Source organism: Lepidochelys kempii, chromosome 6 (genome assembly GCF_965140265.1).
Source record: "Lepidochelys kempii isolate rLepKem1 chromosome 6, rLepKem1.hap2, whole genome shotgun sequence".
NCBI lineage: Eukaryota > Metazoa > Chordata > Testudines > Cheloniidae > Lepidochelys > Lepidochelys kempii.
Genome location: NC_133261.1, coordinates 116,548,222 through 116,567,939, shown reverse-complemented (window position 1 = coordinate 116,567,939; position 19,718 = coordinate 116,548,222). Strand labels below are relative to the sequence as shown.

At 45.5% G+C, this 19,718-nt stretch overlaps 1 protein-coding gene across 3 annotated transcripts in view; it reads right to left on the bottom strand.

Annotated features, from left to right (window-relative positions):
- CEP170B (centrosomal protein 170B) overlaps nucleotides 1–19,718 on the bottom strand; it is a 98,547-nt gene that overhangs the window by 20,672 nt on the left and 58,157 nt on the right. For all 3 annotated transcript variants that reach the window (XM_073349816.1, XM_073349817.1, XM_073349818.1), the window contains 5 exons: nucleotides 17,609–17,797; nucleotides 16,177–16,300; nucleotides 12,768–14,564; nucleotides 8,768–9,014; nucleotides 2,769–2,928 (listed from right to left, as the gene is read on the bottom strand). In XM_073349816.1, the coding sequence (XP_073205917.1) occupies nucleotides 2,769–2,928; nucleotides 8,768–9,014; nucleotides 12,768–14,564; nucleotides 16,177–16,300; nucleotides 17,609–17,797 (2,517 nt within the window). The remainder of the gene's footprint in view (nucleotides 1–2,768; nucleotides 2,929–8,767; nucleotides 9,015–12,767; nucleotides 14,565–16,176; nucleotides 16,301–17,608; nucleotides 17,798–19,718) is intronic.

The following is a 19,718-nucleotide window of genomic DNA, read 5'->3' as shown; positions in this document are numbered from 1 at the left end:
TCCTCAACGGCACAGAGGCTGTCAGACCGGGGGTGGGACCATTCTACTGTGTCCCAGAAAGTCTCATCTATGTACCTCTCTGGCTCCCTCAGCTCCTCCAGTTCAGCCACTGTGGTCTCCAAAGCCTGTACACAGTCTCTAAGGGCCAGGAGCTCCTTGCACCAAATGCACACATACACCACCTACCCATAGGGCAGGTAATCATACATGCTGCATTGGGTGCAATAAACTGGGTAGCCCCCACCCTGTTGCTGGACTTCTGCCTGCATTCTCTTTTTACTCCTGCAGCTGGTTCCTTTGTTGTTGTTTTGTTTATATCAAGGGGGGTGTTTTTGGCTTTTAAGTTTAAAGAATGTTGAGTTCTAGCCCCGGCTCACACTCCCCCTGCGAACTCCCTCACAAAACTCTTCTGGTCGCTTAGGAGCAGGCTTTTTAAAGCCCTAGTCTCCCTGAGTAGCCCCGCCCCCTGGTTAAGGGTTGATGGGTACTAAAAGGCTTAGGGATCGCAGCCTCATTAAGAAGCTCACAGCCTTGCCTAGCAGGCCGCTGGGCTCAGCACACACAGTCAGCACACGGTCCCCCAAACAAAGAAAACAGAGCACATGGTATATTTCAGTCAAGCAGCAAGCACACCACAAATACAGATACACACACTACAGACAACAAACTTACCCCAAGGGTCATGTAATCGCTCCTCCTTCACCTGGAGAACTCCCTCGCAAAACTCCCCTGTTAGCTGCTCCTGTTCGCTAGCTCCTCTGATCGCTTAGGAGCGGGCTTTTTAAAGCTCTGGTCTCCCTGAGTAGCCCCACCCCCTGGTTAAAGGTTGATGGGTGCCAAAAGGCTTAGGGATCACAGCCTCGTGAAGAAGCTCTCAGCCTTGCCTAGCAAGCTGCTAGGCTCAGCACACACACGGTCAGTAAACAGTTCCCCAAACAAACATTTCACCCATGTCCCTCGTATTTCACCTAGATAGAAAGCAGTCTTCTACAGCAGGGAACTTGTCTTTCTTGCATGTCTACAAAGTACCACACTCCCAGTGGCACTATATAAATAGAAATAAGTAAGTTTCTCTGTGATTTCTGTTAACAGGCATTAAAAAAAAGTCATTGGAAACTGGGAAGTAAAGGGTAAATTTGTTATCTAGCTGCTCAAAATAGCAGTTTTGAAGGTGTGGCGCTCGGATTCAAGGAAAGCAATAAAAGACACTTTACCATCTCACCGCCTGAAGCTATTGTAAATCAACTGTACTTTGCACAATAGAAACACAAGCCCAGTCTGCAGTAGGAAAATACCATTTTCTGACAGGGGTGCAGGTGAACCTGGTTTAACCACAAGTGGAAAGCAGGATAACTATGTTCAGTATTATTTCAGGAACTCTGTTAAAACTCCATTCTGAGGCTCCAGGAATAAAAATAATGGGTCCCCCTATTGGGGCCTTTAGGTCATAGAATATCAGGGTTGGAAGGGACCTCATGAGGTTATCTAGTCCAACCCCCTACTCAAAGCAGCACCAATCCCCAACTAAATCATCCATTTTTTTTTCCTTTTTGCCCCGATCCTTAAATGGCCCCCTCAAGGACTGAACTCACAACCCTGGGTTTAGCAGGTCAATGCTCAAACCACTGAGCTATCCCTCCCCTCTGCCTAACCTAACCTAACTCAAATAATACATAAGGATCATTAACTGTTCCCATGTCTTTGTATCTATTTTATAGTATGCACAAAATCATATAACTGTACAGCAAGTGGAGACTCACAGACATGTTATATCAAAGGCCCTGTGAGTTACTTCACTTGGGGAGGGCAGGAGAAGCCAATCTGAAGGGGAACATCTAAAACTAGTGTGATGGGTGCTACCAACAGCCAGGCAGGGAAGGAGATAAGTCCCTTCAAAGGGAACAAATTAGAGGGCCAGACTTGCCCTACAGAATCTGCTCTGCTCAGCTGCTGGCTGGAAAGAGCAGAGTCCTACGTGGGCTCATCTGTGTGAACGTAGCAAACATCTGTAAACCTTTTGAGAGCCTTGGAGGAGCGGTGCTGTAGAAGTGCAAAATATGGTGTGCGACATGTGGCCAGAGTGCCCACAGCCAATGTCCTTGCTTTAAAATATAAAGGGTGGAAGAATTCCTTCTCTCTCCTCAACACTCCAGGGCCCAGCGAAGTCACAGAGCCAGGAGACCCCTGAGTTAAGCCCACACCAAGCAGCATATAAACTATGGGAAACTGATTTCCCCAAGAAGACTATACTTCTCCTAATCCAGGGAGACCCCCTGAGCAGGAGGCATCAAGACCTTGGGGAGTTGACTATTTTACCCTCACCATAGAGCTCTACTGCTTGCTGAAGACTCTAAATAAAATGAAAAGGAGTACTTGTGGCACCTTAGAGACTAACGAATTTATTAGAGCATAAGCTTTTGTGAGCTACAGCTTTTTACGGATATAGACTAACATGGCTGCTACTCTGAAACCTAAATAAAATGACTTATTCCCCACTCCCTGGCTGAGCAAGCCTACTACCATCTGGCAAGGGAAGACTCCTCCCTTTGAACCAAGCTGAGGAAAGTCTTGGTTCCACCTCTGTGTAAGCTGGCCAGAGCTGGCCACAGACAAAAGCTGTGTGCACTAAAGAGACAGTGTTCCTTTGGCTGCATTCCCTGCCCCTCCTGGTAGTAACTGGTGCTGCAGCCCTCCCCTTGCCACGGCTGGGTAGATGAACACTTGCTTCAGTTTTGTGGCCCAGATTTTTGTCACAACAGCAATCTTACCTCTTCCCTTGCTGATATGGTAGAAGCAGGGGTGTTGGGTACGGAGCTGAGGGAGGTGCTTGGTCCGGTTCCTGATGAACTCTGGGAATCCCCATCACCTGCGACATCATGAATCTCTCGAGCAAGGATGGCTACATCTTTCACCAAGGTTTGGCTTAATCTAGAGCACACAGCACAGCACAAGGCAGATCCATTAGACCGCACTGCCTCTGACAATAAACCTCACACTAATCCTTAACAGGCTGTTAAAAGTCCCTTGAATACGACAGCAGGAAGAGCCCTGACTGGGACTATTCTTTAATCCCGCTCTGCTATTATGGCAGTGGGCATGATGGGACCCCAGTCCTGCTGCAGGGCTCTAATGTGTCATTGTCCCATGGCCACGAAGGAGTCTTTATTGGGCCAGATGCACTAAAGCTGTATGAATTACACCTCTCTGCAGAGGCTGTAGAAGCCCTGTAGAAGCCACTGCTGCTTCAGGTGTCCCAGGAAACTCTGCCATCAAGAGTTGCTAAGAGAAGGTGCTGATTTAATCAGCACCCCCGCAGATCACACTCCCTCTTCACACTGGATTCCCATGCCTCTAAACTCTGATAAAAGGAAGTTTGCAACTGCTTTGCATCAAGGACCACTGCTAGGGACCTGGGCCATGGTTTTCACTGGTAGAAGCTCACATAAACCTGGGTTGAATCTGGTCCATTTTCTTTAGAGTGGAGCCGGAATGGTTTCAAAAATTGTGACGTTTTAATCAGAGGCTAATTCTATGGCTCTACCATAACATCAGGAAATGTTATATTATATGAGCAACCCAGAAACAAAATTTGTTTGTTTTTAAAAGAAAAACTTCCTTTAGACTTCTAATTTTAAAATTTCTTTCCCTTAAAAACCACACATAAAAAAGGACATCGACAAAACCTAACAGGAAAAGAAATATTTTCATGGATGCTTTTCAGGGGTTAATGATTTTTTTTTTTAATCTGACATTCCCTAGCTGCATAGGAAACTCAGTCTCCTGGATACAGTGGTAATGAGAGTCCAAAGAACCTAGGTAGATAAACAACATTGTTCTTAGGTATGAAAACCACAAAAGTGAAACTGACCAGTTCATTTTCACCCTCCAACCCAAGTGAGATGCAAAAATGAAAAGGCTTGCAAAAGTAAGCACCCAGATTGAGATACTTTAAAGGGATCTAATACCTAAGTCCCTTTAAAGAATCAAGTTAAAACCAAAAATTTCAGGTACCCAAACCAACTAGTCACTTTTTAAAAATCTTGGTCTAGTTTTTTAAAAAGGCTGATGTGATTTCTGCAAAGCTGTCTCTCAGCCAGCTAGTGTTGTCTTAATGTATTTTTTTTTACTGGAGTAATCAAGTAATTTATTAAACCATGAGGTCACCAAAATATTTTGAAGTGATTTCCTCAGAAACAAGATGTATAGCTGAACTAATGAAATAATATTTAGATCTGCATGTCTCATGCACCATCTACACTTGTCTGTTTCAGCTACAGTTGTTACAGACTGCATCAATTATGTGATTATCCTCTTTGTAAACAAGTGGAATTTTCTCCTTTAACTCTCACTTAATATTCTAAACCACGCCCAGTTAATTCTGGAGCAGGAGCGGAAAAATCAGAGCAGCAATTATGAACCAGACTACTTGACCGAGTTCTGCACAGTGCTCAGTGTGCAACGCTACACAAATCTGATGTAACCATTTATTTATAGCTTTTGCAATCTAAAGTGCTCTCTCTTTTAGGAAATCCTAATATGAAGCAAAGTTGATAACTGTTCAAATGATTGGAGGTTTTAACCTTGAAATTGGAACATTTGTAAAAGAAAAAACCTTTAGGAAATCCATACTGTGGACAATGTGGAAAGATGGACTGACTGTAGGTAAGAGTTGGCTTCTTAAACTGAAAGTATGGAAAGAATGGCAGGCACTACAGAATTCCTATACTGAACAAAGCTAGTATTTCTTTCCTATCCAACTGTGCTGTGTTACACATGACACCACTTTAAAAACCGATGCACTTTCACAGGGCCAACTGCCAGACTCTTCCAAACATCCAGAATAACCCATTATATAACAGACACTCTGGCTAGAGAACCTACTCCACATGAGCTCATCAGTGGCTTCAAAGCCTGTTTATTGAGATTAAATTTTGAAAGGAAAGGACAATGCTTTAGTGGTTAGAGCAGAGGACTGTGAGAATTCCTAGGTTCTATTCCACATGTGCCACGGGCTGTGTGAATGTGGGGCAAATCACAGCCTCTCCGTACCTTGGCAGGCCTTCAAAGGAAAGGGACAATCCCACCTGCCTATCTTACATGTGCTGTGAGGCTTAATCAATCACTTCAAACCGGATTTTTTAATTTTCGGGTGTGAAGGGGGAAAATATTAGCAGGGCAAAAATCAGGTAAGTAGCTGCTGGCAGACAGGTCAGGTTGGTAGCTGGAGATGGGAGACTCTGGTGGGAGAGAAGGTAAAGTGCCAGAGAGACAGGGAGCTAGCTGGACAGTTTTGCGGTTGGAAAGTAGGTAGCAGGGTGAGTGCATGATACTGGAAACAGGCAATGTACAGCCCACCAAGGGAGGAGGAGTAGAGCTGCCAGGTAGTCACTGGAAAGTGTCCAGATGGCGGGAACTGCTAAGATACCATGGCAAGAACAGGTGCTGAGAGCCAGCCAGAGAGCAAGTGCTCTCATGATGCTGGTGAGAGAGCAAGGGGTTGCTGGGCTCCGGGAGAACTGTAAACCTTTGTGCAGGGCAGCAGTTCTCAAACTTTAGCAACCCGAGGACCCCCATTTTGATTTAAAAATTTTCAGGGACCCACCCACCCCCCGCTCAGCAGGGCCATCCCTAGGGGCATGCGGGGCCCGGGACAAATCAGCATAGGCGTGGGAACTAGGGCTGTGGGGGATGCTGCAGTGCACCCGGAGTACCGGCTGGTGGCCCTGTGCGCCCGGAGTCCCAGCTGCCAGTCCCACGCCTGGGGCTTTTCTCCCGGCCTCAGCTTGGGGAGCGGGGGTGACAGGGATGAGGGAGCTGGCTTTCAGCACCTCCACTATTAAAAATGTTCCAGTGCCACTGCAAATCAGCCCCCGACAGCTTGGAGCCCCCACTGTCCATCGGTGGCTGGGCCGGTGGGAAGGATCCAGCCTGGTGCTGGGCGGCCTGCTGCTGCAGGCAGTTGCTGGCGGCTACCGCGGGGCTATTGTTGGCCATGGCCGCTCAGGGCTCTGGCTGGGGGACTTGCTGCATCAGGTCTTCCGTGACCGACCGCACTGGCCAATCGCACCAGCCTGCGGGCCCCCCCAAAGCGCGGGGCCCAGAGCAGTCGCCCCGATTCACCCTACCCAAGGGACGGCTCTGCCGCTCAGCCTCAGGCCCCGCCTCCACTCCATCCCTTCCTCCAATGCCCCACCCTCACCCCACCTCTTCCTGCCCCCCCCGCGGGAAGGAGTGGAGGGTGAGGGCTCTGGGAGGGAGTTTGGGTACAGGAGGGGGTGAGGGCTGCAGGCTCTGGGAAGGAGTCTGGGTGTGGGCTGTGGGCTCTGGGCTGGGGGTTAGGGTGCAAGAGGGTGTGAGAGGTGCAGGCTCTGGATGGGCGGAACTTACCTCGGGCAGCTCCCAAAAGCAACCGGTACATTGCTCTGGCAGCGGCTCTTAGGGGACTCCGCGCGCTGCCCCTGCCCACAGGCACCACCCCCGCAGCTCCCATTGGCCTCAGTTCCTGGCCAATGGGAGCTGCGGAGTTGGCGCTCGGGGTAGGGGCAGCGAGCGGAGACCCCCTGCCCCCTCCAAGGGCCGCAGGGATGTGCCCCCTGCTTCTGGGAGCGGCACAGAGCCAGGGCAGGCAGGGAGCCAGCCTTAGCCCCTCTGCGCCGCTGGACTTTTAGAGCCTAAAATCTCCCAGTTCAGCGTTAGTAGCCTCCAGGTGATAGAGCCTGATTCCAGGAGACTCCCAGTGAAACCGGGAGGGTTGGCAACCCTACCTGCTCAGCGGGGCCGGCTGATCATTCCACCCCCTCTCCTGAGTGCGCCCGTCTCTGCTCCTCCCCATTCATACCAGCACCTCCTGCATGCTGGGGAACATCCCTGGGAGGGAGGGGGAGGAGTTGATCAGTGGGGCCCGCGGACCCCCTGGAGTTACTCGGGGATCCCCAGGGGTCCACGACCCCAGTTTGAGAAACGCTGGTGTAGGGGATTTCATACTGTCACAGTGCAGAACATATCTTAGTAAGAAAATTTCCCTGTGGCTTGCTTAACCTTACAGTCTCAATTGCACTGCCCCCCCCTTCCATTCACACCTCTCCCTCACCTCTGAAGTGCAAACATCCGACAACACAAAGGCAACTACAGCCAGGGGTGAAAGTAAGTCGAGTGACTTACCGGTACTCTGGGGCCAGCTCTGGCCCCCAGAAGGGGCGGAGCCTAGGGCAGAAAGGGCGGGGTTGAGGGGGTCAGAGCCAGCCCCAGCCCACCCTGTAAGGTAAGGGCCCCCCTCACTGGGGTAGCAGCAGCAGCCCGGGGCTCCAGGGGCTATTTAAAGAGCCCGTGGCTCCCCTGCTTCTACCGCCCCGGTCCTTTAAATAGCCGCCAGAGCCCTGGGGAAGCGGCAGGGCTCCGGCGGCTATTTAAAGGGCCCAGGCAGTAGAAGCAGGGGAGCCCCAGGCCCTTTAAATAGCTGCCGGAGCCCTGCAGCCGCTACCCCAGGGCTCCAGCAGCGGGGCTTGGGAGGCAATTTAAAGGGCCTGGGGCTTCAGTCACTGCTGGGAGCCCCAGGCCCTTTAAATTGCCCCCTAGGGAAGCCGGTCTGCCCCAGTACGGTGCACCAGCTCTTGCCGGTATGCTGTACCGGGGCGTACCGGCTTACTTTCACCTCTGACTACAGCAACTGGTAAGAGGGAAGAGGAAGATTATTTATTTATTTGTTGCTCTCTAACTGTAATAGGTAACTGTCTTTTAATAAAAGGGAATCACGCTGCCAGCTCCCACGCTTTCCTGAGGAACTTACAATCTAAACAGACAGGTAAGAGAACAGGTGGAAGAAATGAGGTGGTATTATCCCCATTTTACAAATGGGGAATTGAGGCACAGCAAGATTAAGTGACTTGGTCAAGGTCACACAAAAAGTCTGTGGCAGAGCCAGTAACTGAATTCAGATCTCTTGGGTTTCAGTCCAGTGCCTTTACTACAGGGGCACCCTTTCCTTCCCTCTGCTCCATCAGTCCTCAGATCACTCCTTCAAATGCCCATTGCCCTTTACACATGAAGTCTTGTTAAAGACAAATGTGCCTCTGCATAGATACAATTCATCACAGCACATCTGTCAGAGCAACTGTCGTCCTTATCATCACTCCTGTGTTTTCCTCCCTGACCCCATATGGCCCAATCATTTAAACCAACAGTACCATAAAATAAACTCACAGGCTGGGCCACAGAGAAGTTTTATGACCTATTATAAACCCCTATGAGCCGGGGAGTTACAGGAGTGTAAATGGGACTGCTAAAGTAAACAGGAGGGTACAGACAATCATGTATTTTAGATTTGCTACTAAAGCAGGAACAGAAGCAGTCAAAACACAATGGACCCTCACTGAAGGCAACAGAAAATGGGAGCTGGATCAGGCCCTAAAACCAGAACTGTGTCTAACTGGGGGAGGGGGAGAATGAACAGATAAAGCAAAAGAAGTGATAGAATTTCAGTTGAAGGAGTAAACATACAACCAGCTCATGTCATTATATTACTCAAGGATCCTCCAAGTAAGGAGGAAAGGACTATGTAATTAATACTTGGCAGCATGACAGGCTGTACTGTGTCACTCCACAGCTCACAGGTACCCCTAGAGAGTACCCTTTATTCTCTAACTACATTCTTCGTTACAATGCTGGATTCTCTCTCCCCATGTTCCCTCCTTCCAGCTTGGTTTGAACTCTGAGCTAACACAGGAGATCAGCTTTCCTACAACGGCTTGGCACTGTGATTCCCGCTCACCTGGCTATCTCGGCTATCTCGGCTGTTTGCGCAATGAAGTTGAAGGGGTCAGGTTCATCGTAGTCTTCGTCGTCGTCCGTTTCTCTCCCCCTGTGCTTCTGTCGGCTCAGCCCCGAACCATGCGGCCTAGGTGTCTGTGTGGCTGTTGAAGCATGGGAGCGTTTGTGTTTAGGGGAGCTGTGATTTGAGCCATACTCCTCCTCTGAAGTAGAAGTGTAATCTGAACCCTGCTGTCTCCGCCTTGAAGCTTATAAAAAATGAATTGGTTTCAGATGAAGAAGGAGAGAAGAGATTTAAGTCTAACTACAGTGGGCAAAACAAGGAGTAATACAAACTAGTCCACAAAACACAAAGCAAGGCCTGGAGAGTTTCTGTGCATCTTTTCAGTTAAAGAAAACTTTGGTACAGCTTATTTTAAAATGGCTCACAGTTTTAACGGATCTGCCACAAGCTATATGAATTTGAAGTTATAAATTCCAGTGGAAAAGCATATTGACTGTATTATCAACTAAATATACACAATTATTATTGGCAGACTTGATTTTCCATACACAGAAGCCCCATCTATAAGTAGTACACAAGTTAGATTCCTAGAAGTCCCCAAGGCCCAATTTTCAAGTGTGCTGAGCATCTTAAAGGTGAGCTGGAAGTAAAAAATAAAAAAATTTAAAAAGGTTGGTGGTTTGAATGAAGCATAGATTTTCATGCTCCATTTTATTTGTGAAAATCTGCATTCCCTTTTAACAGGATTTCAAACTCCTCAGGAAAGTATTCAAATGTACTTTGGGCTTGCTCCAAAGTCTCCTAAAGTCAATGAGAGTCTTTTCCTTCATTTCCCTGTGCTCTGAAGCCGGTCCTTAAGCACTTAGATACCCATTTTTAGGCATCTACATATCAACATTAGGCCAACTCAGTGCCTACATTTGAAACTTGGGCTCCCAATATTTGTTTAATATCCCATTATATTACTTTAATTATTAATGGTTTCACTGCTTACATTCTGCCATGATAATCTATAAAAGACAGAATTAGCCACTTTATTTAAAACTAAAGTATGACCTGAATACACTTAAAAGCTTCACTGTGTCACCAAGGTTATCATAATACTAAACCACAAATCAAGTAAAGCTAGTGACAGAAGTAATGGACATAGGTGGTATTAGACAAATGAAAATATTGCATTTGGCATATAAAATGTGGAGAGCAACTGTCTATAGACATGCAGTTACCCCTTAACTATGAACAGAACACTCCTAGCCACATTACTAGTTTGGTTACAACTTTCTAAGAGCCTTGGCTCATGACAAAGTTACCAGAAAAATGAATCTGTTCGTAATTCATCTGAGAGGAAGTTTGAAAAAAACAACAACTAAAAAGCCATTCAACTTTCAGAATCAAGAGGTTACTCTTGCATTCAGTAGACATTTCAAAATTAAGGGCTTGATCCACCAGTCACCTCGGCTAGTGTAAATCAGAATTAAGTCCACTGAAGTCAATGACATTACGCTGTATAAATCCAGCATAAGTGAGAGCTTTCAAAGCATTCTGATAATATCCTGACATCTCAGTACAATTGCTTAAGATAGTCTGACAACATCCTGGCATCTCATGTCCCATGGCCATGTATTCATTCCGTTTCTCTATTTGTAGGATTATGTTTTCACTGGCATGAAAAGAGGTAATGGCTCTTAGCTAACTATTTTAAGAAATCCTTGAATAAGGCAGCTGGATCTACCTCACTGCTCTCTCCTAGTCCTCAAATCACCCAGAATCTCTGGTTCCAGTGTCAAAGCACATCACTTTCAAATTGTTACTGTATCATGTTAAAAAAATGCCTTGATACCACAGTGAAACATTTAAGCTTATTCAAGTTTATTTTTTGCTCTTATAAGGGGGTACTAGCTGTTTGTTCATTAGTGCAGGAACACGTATCAAACACTATCTACAGTACAACAAAGCATATTGAAGTACCCCAGTCTATGTAGAACTTGTGCAAGGTCCAGAATTCTATCAAGGAATTAGAAGATTAGTATCCTAATAGAAAACGATTTAACAGAAAGAATTATAATTTTCTGCTGTAATTCTACACAAGAAACATTGTTAGTGTGTTGCAACAAAGTACTGGAAGCCAAAAACCAATTCATTTAGAAAAAGAACTGGGCATGAATTTGTTTTAACATTTGAAGTCTGTAGTCCAGTGCAAGGGAAGAACCTATTTAGAAAACTCTGAAATGTAAGGATGGAAGGAACCTCAAGAGGTCATCTAGTCCAATCCCCTGCGCTTTGAATTTGTCAATATTCTAACACAAGAGAATGTAAATAGGAGCACCGTCTCAGAAAACACGAGGGAAATATTGTACATATTCCCTTAGCTTGTTCATACTCTATGCTGATTTCTTTGCATATCAGTGTGTAAAAAAAAAACCCAACAAAATAAAAGGAGATTAGATCATTTAAAAAGTCAAAATTAAAACAACAGCAGTGAATAACAATTCCAGCATGCAATAGGAAGCTAAATACCACAACATTTATAAAAGTACAGAAAAGAGGCATTTATCTAGCACTCTAAGGGCTGATCCACGCTGCTGCAATTGATGCAGCAGGGGTCAATTTATTGGGTCTAATGAAGACCCGCTAAATCGATGGCAGAGCACTCTCTGGTTGACCCCGGTAGTCCACCTCCCCAAAAAGAGTAAGGGAAGTCAACCGGAGAGCATCTCCCATTGACACAGCACAGTGAAGACACCGGGGTAAGTCGACCTAAGCTACGTTGACTCCAGCTATGTTATTCATGTAGCTGGAGTAGCGTAATTTATGTCGACTTACCACGGTAGTGAGGACAAGCCCTAAAGGCCTTTGACACAAGTTACAAAAAAATGATGGGCTGAAACTAGCCACAGTCCCAACAGCCCCAGTGAAACTCAGCAAGACACAGAATTCCTCACCCTCTTCATTCCCCTCCTTCTCTAAAAAACCAAGTGAATTGATATGACTTGCTGCATGACCCGAAGACCAAGGAACCAGGATATCAGACCAAATGATGTTCAGAACCAACTCTGATTACTGTGCAGTATCTGTCATATCCATCTTCCCCATCTATTAATTTAAGTACAAGGCTCTGCACAGGTAAACAGCAGAATAATCTGCATCATATTCCTCAATGAGAGATTTAAATATGCAGCTACTGTAACTATGGCACATTTTGGAGGCTGCAGGCCAAACAATAAAAAAGGGCAGAGGCAATCTCCCCCCATGGGCTATCAGAGTTCAACACCAATTGTCCAATCATGCAATGTTTTGAAATTTCTGCAAGCAGCAAAGCTGCTTCCAGTTTATTTGCTCACTTGCTTATTCCTTGTTTTGCCTTCTCCGATGCCTTCAAAATTTACCACTCTGACCTCAAACCATCATTGACACAGTTGTAAATTCTCTGTTGGGCCAACGTGCATGTTCTGTGGCTCTTCAAAACCAAAGACAAGCAGCCAATTTCCATGTGATACTGGAAAGTCAAGAAGTTCTATCTTTGTAATAGGGCCAAGATCTTCATGTGAGTAGTGATTTTGGGTGCCCAACTCGAGACACTTCAGAAAGGCCTCTGATTTTTAGAAAGTGCTGAATACCCACCCTCTGAAAGTCATCCCCTATTAAAGCATCTCAGGTTGAGCATAGAATAACTGAGGCACTCAAAAATCACTAATAACTCATGAAATCCTTCTGGTTGATCAAACGATCTCAATTGGGTATGAAAAAATTGGGCGTACATGCTATTTCTATACCTTGACGTGTCCAGTTGTGTTGTTCCTGAATTGCTCCAACATGCTTATTTGTGCGCACCCCCCCCCGTCCCTCTTTCTTGTTCCCTTTCCTCTCTTCCTCCTCATTGCACACCCACCGCCGTACTTTTGTTATTCCTAGGAGAACTACACCTGGAGCCCACACAGAGAATCTGTATATTATAGAAGAGTGGAACTAAGGAGAAACATAAAACGTAAGCACTTACTGGAAGTGGATGAATACCTGGCACTGCCAGAACGAGTTCTACTGAAAGGTTGCTTTGTAGTAGCAGCAGCTGCAGTTCTTCTAGCTGCCGTTCTAGCCTCTGACACAGGTGGCTTCCGATTTGCATAATACGACTCCACACTGCGTCCCGAAAACCCAGTTCTTGGCTGCGTAGTTTCAGAGTCGCTTGGCACTGTAAACGAACCTGCCCGTTTCCTTGGCATGGCCAGGATGTCAAGCCTGGACAGCTTTTTAGACTCCGCGGATTGTTTAGAAGACCCAGTTGTGGCTTCGAGGTTGGAGGCTGTTTTCTCTGTGTCGGCACATTCATTATCTGATGCATCTCCCAACCGGGCGCGACGGAGTTTGGAGGCCCTGGTGGGCCTGGGGGTTGATAAACTGTTGGACCTGGTGAGAACCTGCTGGATCTTTTGCATGTTTGCAGTCACTTTGCTGCGCTCCTCTTTCACAGCCTGAGTAAAGGGTTTCCTTCTGGGGACGGATTTTGACACAGAATGCTCGTGATCAGAGGAGGCCGTTTCTGTTACCGGGAAGTAAGGAAGACTAGAGCTTCTTTCGTCATCCGTAAAATCCAGTGACCCACGAGCCCCAGCACTACGCTTGATTTGGAAACGTTTGGCGGTTTCTCCTCTATTTCCTGCCTCGAGCGGAAGCATCCTGCGTTTTTCAGACAGCCTTTCGCGAGCGCTGGGCTGGCTGCACTGGTCCTGGATAGAGGGAGTGGAGGAGGATTTCTCTTTCTGCAAGCTGCTCGTAACTTGGCGTTTTGGTGTGCTGCTTGGGACGTTTTTACCGCTAACCAAGCTGACAGTGCTTGCCGTGTCCACATCAGAGTCCCCAGATAAGGAGTCTTCTAGCTGCCCGGGAATAGTTTCTGAAGGGTCCAGCTGGTGGTTTTGACAGAATAATTTGGCTTCCAGTGCTGCCAAAGCAGTTTCAGTGTCTTTAAGGATAAGATGAGTGTCTTGATTATAGTCCATACGGCTTGACCTTGCAACATCTAAATCTTTAAGCAGAGGGTGACTTGAAATATGAGGAAGTTTATTCTGAGGAACAACGCCACTTGATTTATCTTTGGTAAAACTTTCCTGCCTAATGAAGGAGGATATTTCTTTTGTGGCTACGTTTTCTTGCTCTTGAGAAAGACTCTGATGAAGGGAAATAACCATTTTCCCCGATGCACTAACATAAGTGCTGTTAATGTCGTTGACCACTGGCTTTGCAGAAGCAGCTGCACTAGGTGACTTGACAGCCAACTCTTGATCCTTGCATTCTTTGTCTGCTCGAGAACGAGACGTGCTTAGAGAAAGCTTGGAGGGAACCCCGACCTCATTAGTTTCATCACCAATGTAGAAGGAAGTAGATACTGGCTCACTTACAGCTGCGATACTAGAAATCCCTGGAGCTGCCGGCTGTCGGACCTCAGATTTTAAGTCTTCCCCCCTTTGCCGTTCTTGCTCAGGCATTTTACTGTTTTCTTTGCATTTCTTGCCTTTTTCCAAACCAAAGCCATCATCGGACTTGCTGGCATCACTCAGGCTATCGGGATCCAAGTCCTCTTGGATGAACAATCGGGTGTTGGGATCAGCACAGATTTCTTTACCCTGTTCCTTTACAATGTTTCTCTTGGATACTTCAGGATAGGAGTCTTGACAAGTTAAACCTGCGGGTGTTGGGCTGTCAGATTTATCACTCGGTGGGAGCTGGGGAAGAAGCCTTCTTGTTCTTGAGGGCACAATGGTCTCTGGTTCCCCCGGTTTATGAGCTGTGCCACTTTCTAAGGAAGATTAAAAGACACCCATTAAATGCTGTTTACATGCTGGACTAGAACATTGCATTTATTCACCAGGGGCTTGAACCTGCAAGGCGCAGATCCAGAAAGGCAATTAAGTACGCGCTTAATCTTAAGCATGGACATCAATAGGTCCCATACATATGCTTAAAGCTAAGCATTTGCTTAAGTCCCAGGCTGGATCAGGGCCAGAGTGCTCATCACCTGGCAGAATCAAGTCCTAAATCTGATTTAATAACCTTGACATTCAAACATCCCAGCCGTGTAGCACTCTTGTCACAGTTATATAAATCTAAAAAACCATACAAATATACAAGAGACCCTGAAACTATATCTTCTTCCTGCCAAAGGGAACAGGGAAAAGCTGTCAACCACATAGCCATATGTTTGGACCAGAGATGCACCATTGTAAGAAATGTGCTAGATGATGTAGCTTACTTCACTAAAGAGATGTCACTGTCCACTAGTACAGACCTTACCAGATAGTATTCCACATCAAAGTCTCCGTATAGAAATCCTATTGGTTAAACCAGTTTAGGAATTAGCAGCCAAGGATATTCTACGTGTTATTAAGGACACGCTTTACTGGAAGAGTTTTATTATTTCACCCCATGTCACAGCTCAGGATTTCATATCTTCCACCATTTTTAGTTTAAATAATAAGTGGCTTGGAACTTGAATTCTCCTGGACAATTGGGTTTTTTATTTTACAATGCCAATCAAGTACAATGTGCCACATTATGGAAATAATCTCTGGAACAAAGTAATTGCTTTCTGCAGCCTTTTAGCTGTTGGAGAGAGGACATATGGCTCCTTATCTAGAGAGAGGGGGCATGGTTATCTTCTGGATTACAACATTTCCTCCTCTCTCCCACTCCCATTCTCAACATCAGGTCTTAGGGCCCTTTCAGTTTTTTAGCTCCTATCTCTGACATGATTCTAAGACTTCACTTTGTTTTTTCTTCTCTTGTACTTTGTTCTATGCATCAGGCCCCCTACAATCACTTCAAATACTGCTACCTAGCGCTACCAAACCCAAGGACAGTCTGATATGCTCAGCACAGCTTGAGAACATAGGAGAAGTGCAACAAAACCACAGCTAAAGATGGCTGGTCAGTGCTTGCTTTCATAAATGACTTGCAAAGGAAAAATTGGGGTTCTGCCTTTCCCTTTTGCTTCATAATGAAGTACAAACAATTCCTGATGGATGGTTATTTCCAATCCTGCCCCTGTAAGTGTTATTGTTCCCTATGCCACCTGAACAAACTTCAGGAATGTCAAGTACGGTCTTCACTTTTCTTGTTGGAGGACTTCTTGGATGACTCATATGTGCACTGGCTGCCTTCGTAACCCTTAACTGAAGGGACGAGGCAGCTAATCCTAAACAAAGAAAGATTTCTTTCCATATACTTTAGTTAAAACAGAAAATAAGCTGTAAGAAAATTTAAGAGCATTTCAAGCTTTCTCTAGGTCCATCAGAAAGCAACAAAAAAGAGCATAAGAACATCTCTCTCCCACCCCTCCCCACACACACTTTTCATTTCACTTTTAAATAAACTGTCCAGCATCCTGAAGATGGCATCAGCACAGTACTTACCGGTATGGCCCTCTGATACTAATCCCTGCTGTTGAACATCACAAACCCCTGAGTCTGTGTAGCTGTCAGCAAGACTTGCCCACCTAGACACCCACTTCTGACCACCTTGAGATGCTGGAGGCCCCTATAAAGAGACAAATGGAATGTTATAAATTTTTTAACCAAAGTCTTGTCACAAAACCCCTCTGTGATACCCTGTATCCACATGACACCTTGTACCCCATGTTCACCCCTTTATATGATTATGATATATTCTGTACCAAGTATGCTTTGTGAGGTATCATTTGAAAACTCAATCTGCAGAACATCACTGTCCTGTTAAGATGTGTATAACAACACTATGTGTAAAATTGAGATTTTGCTATATGATTGTTACTGAAACATGTTGTAGTTCTGGGTAACGCCAACAAACCCATTTTTCAGAGGCAAAGACACACTGACAACCCCAGACAGGTACCAACAAAGTCAAGTGAGTTATCACTTACTTAAGCAGCCATTCTTCAGCAATGGGAAAGTGTAAAAAAGAAGTTTACATTTCCTTCCAGCCACGGTGCGTATCTCACATACAGAGGGGACTGTTTGTCTACACCCTGGTGGGGCGGTAATCCTCAGAGAGAGGAGGAGGGTATAAAAATAAAGGACAGTGACCTCCACAGGACACCTCTCTCCTTCTTCCATTTCTCTGCTTATGGCAGCAACAACTCTCAAAGAACTGAACAAGGGAAGGAGTGGTCCCAGGCTGGAAAGGGACGCAGCCTGTGAAATGTATTGCAGCTCATGGTGAGACAAACCTTTTGCTTTTAAGCCTATTAGTCTGATAAAGTTTAGGAATTAGCTTGCGTGTTTAATCTTTTATTTCTTTGGTAACCAATGCTGACTTTTATGCCTTACCATTTATAATCACTTAAAATCTATCTTTCTCTAGTTGTTAAACTTGTTTTATTGTCTTATCTAAACCAGTGTGTTTGATAGTAGAGATTTCTTAAACACTTTAATGTCAGCAGGACTGGTGCCTATTCATTACCCAGTGCTGGAATGATGGGACTATTTATGAGCTTGTACTGGCCAGTGGGTATTGAACAGTACAAGACACCCATTTCTAGGGGACAAGGCTGGGATTCAGGGATATGCGGGTATTGACCTGTATGTAATTTATGGATGTCTGGGCATAGCATTCATGTACTCAGCTGGGAGTGACTTTACTTGCTAGGGGCTGTGTGCGAGCAGAGGTTTGCTATTCACCAGCAAAGCAGTGTTAAAGGCATCCCAGTCTGAAGAGCTAAAGGGACACAGCAGTTCAGGTTTCACCCTAGGAATGTCACACCCTCCTGAGAGCCTGTTGCACACACAGACTGATCTCCCAAAGGTGAAATCAAATCAATACATTCCCACCTAGGCCGAAAAGCACATAAATCACCCCTGTTCCCTGTACCTGCATCTCAGCCTGGGACCCACTAGTGGGTTTTGAAGGGAATGCCTGGAGCAGAAGTGTCTTCTGACTGGTGCCATTTTCAGTGATTAGATGCTGGTGAGAGCTTGATTCTTCCTTTTCGCCTTTTATAATAGGTCTGTAGGCTGAAGATAATCTGGAAAACTCTGGAGATTCAAACACTCCAAAAACCTAAAAAAGTGTGCGGAGGGGGAGGGGAGGGGAGGGGAGAGATTAAAACAGTGTAACCATGAAAGCTAAATCCAAAAAATGCTAATCACACTGAAACTGTGGTCCCAAATGGTTAGCTATTAACCAATTCTTATATACCATGTAAGTTCTACTCGCCACTCTTCAAAAGTTATTTCTAAGGCTATGTCCACACTAGCACTTTTGTCGGTAAAACTTTTATCGGTCAGGGGTGTGAAAAAGCCACACATCCCCGCCCGACAAAAGGGCCAGTGTGGACAACGCTATGTCGACAGGAGACGCTTTCCCACTGACAGACTCGTTGGGGGTGGTTTAATTATGCCGCTGTAAGGTCTGTAGTGTAGACAAAGTCTAAAACACTTTATAGATACGTTTCCAAATTCGTACGGTATTCCAGTACATTCCCTATAAAATTAAACATTTGCACAGCTAAATCCTTTTTCATCCAAGTAAAATTTAGTATATCAGGAAAAAACTGGATGGTAATGTGAATTAAGCTGTGGAAGAGTCTCTCAAGGGAAGCGATGGAAGATCCATCAGTAGGGACTTTTAAAACCAGACTGGGCAGAGGACTTGATAACGTACTGATAAGAACAGCCCTCCACCATCAGAGAGATGGACCTGATGACCTAACAGGTCCTCTCCATCTCTCATTGCTATGATTTATCTCAAAGCACTTTACAATAAAGCCACAAAACACCCCTGTGAGGATGAAATCATCATTATCTCTGTTTTACAAAGCGGGAAAACTGCAGCACAGAGCAGTTTAGTGATGTGGCCAAGGCCTCTGGAAGTTGGTGGCAGAATCAAAATAAGAATCAAGTCACTTGACTCCCAAATTGCAGTGCTCTAACCATGAGAATATCCTTCTCCTTAGTGCAAAGATCTATTAATTGGGGTATTTTTATACTATTGCATTATGATTGTTTATATATCAGGGTCAAGGCCTCATTGAGCTGCATGCTGTTCAAACATTGACCCAATCTTTGCCCCCTAAGAGCTTGCAATCTAGTTTAAGGGCTTATTTTTTTACAGGGAAGTAGCCCAGAAGAGATATAGCAGAATAGCTATTCCGTACTCGCTCTTCATGTGGACACTCTTATTAGTCTTTGGAAGCGGACTAAGCTAATCCCCAAAGAGGCACTCAGTGTGGAATAAGCGTGTCCACGTGGGGCACTAGTGCAAAATAGCTCCTGCGCTTTAAATTCACATCCTCACTTATTTCACACTGGCTTCCCTATGTAGACAAGTCCTAAAACAACTTGCAGCGAGTGGGTGTAACAAACCATTGGAAGGGAGCGAGGAGGGGGATGAATGTGGAGTAGCAGAGACAAAATCACATGGGTACATGGGCCAGCTAGTGCAGAGCTTCAGAGCCTGACTCAATGACAGGATGTTTTTTTCAAACTAGTTACTTTACCCTTTGCCTACATTTCTGTTATTTTTCATGTGCCTGTTTTACTTGAACCTCTGCCTGCTGCCTCTGTTGTTAAACCTGAAAATAGGCCAAGCTTTACAAAATAACTGGTTGTTTGGGGTGGTTGGGTTTTTTTGAGTTATCATTCATTTTACATTTTTTAAATTAAAACAGATACAATCATTTCCATGACCAACCCCACCTGGACACTCCCTTCCCTACAGCAATTAGTTGCTGTCTGCCTGGACAAGTCCCCTTTAGCGAAATCAAACCACCCTCAACTAGGAGTTGGGGATGCCACTGGGACTCCTGAGTTAGAGAAAATCTGTCTTCCATTTCAGCTTCTTTTGGCCTGCCAGGGAGAGCCTGCCAGGCAGAGTATACATGTCCCATATATTATTAACAGCAGGGCTGGAGGAAGTGGTGTAAAGGGCACGATGCATAATTAGATCCTGAATTTGCAAAGACTTGTGCATTCGAGCAGTC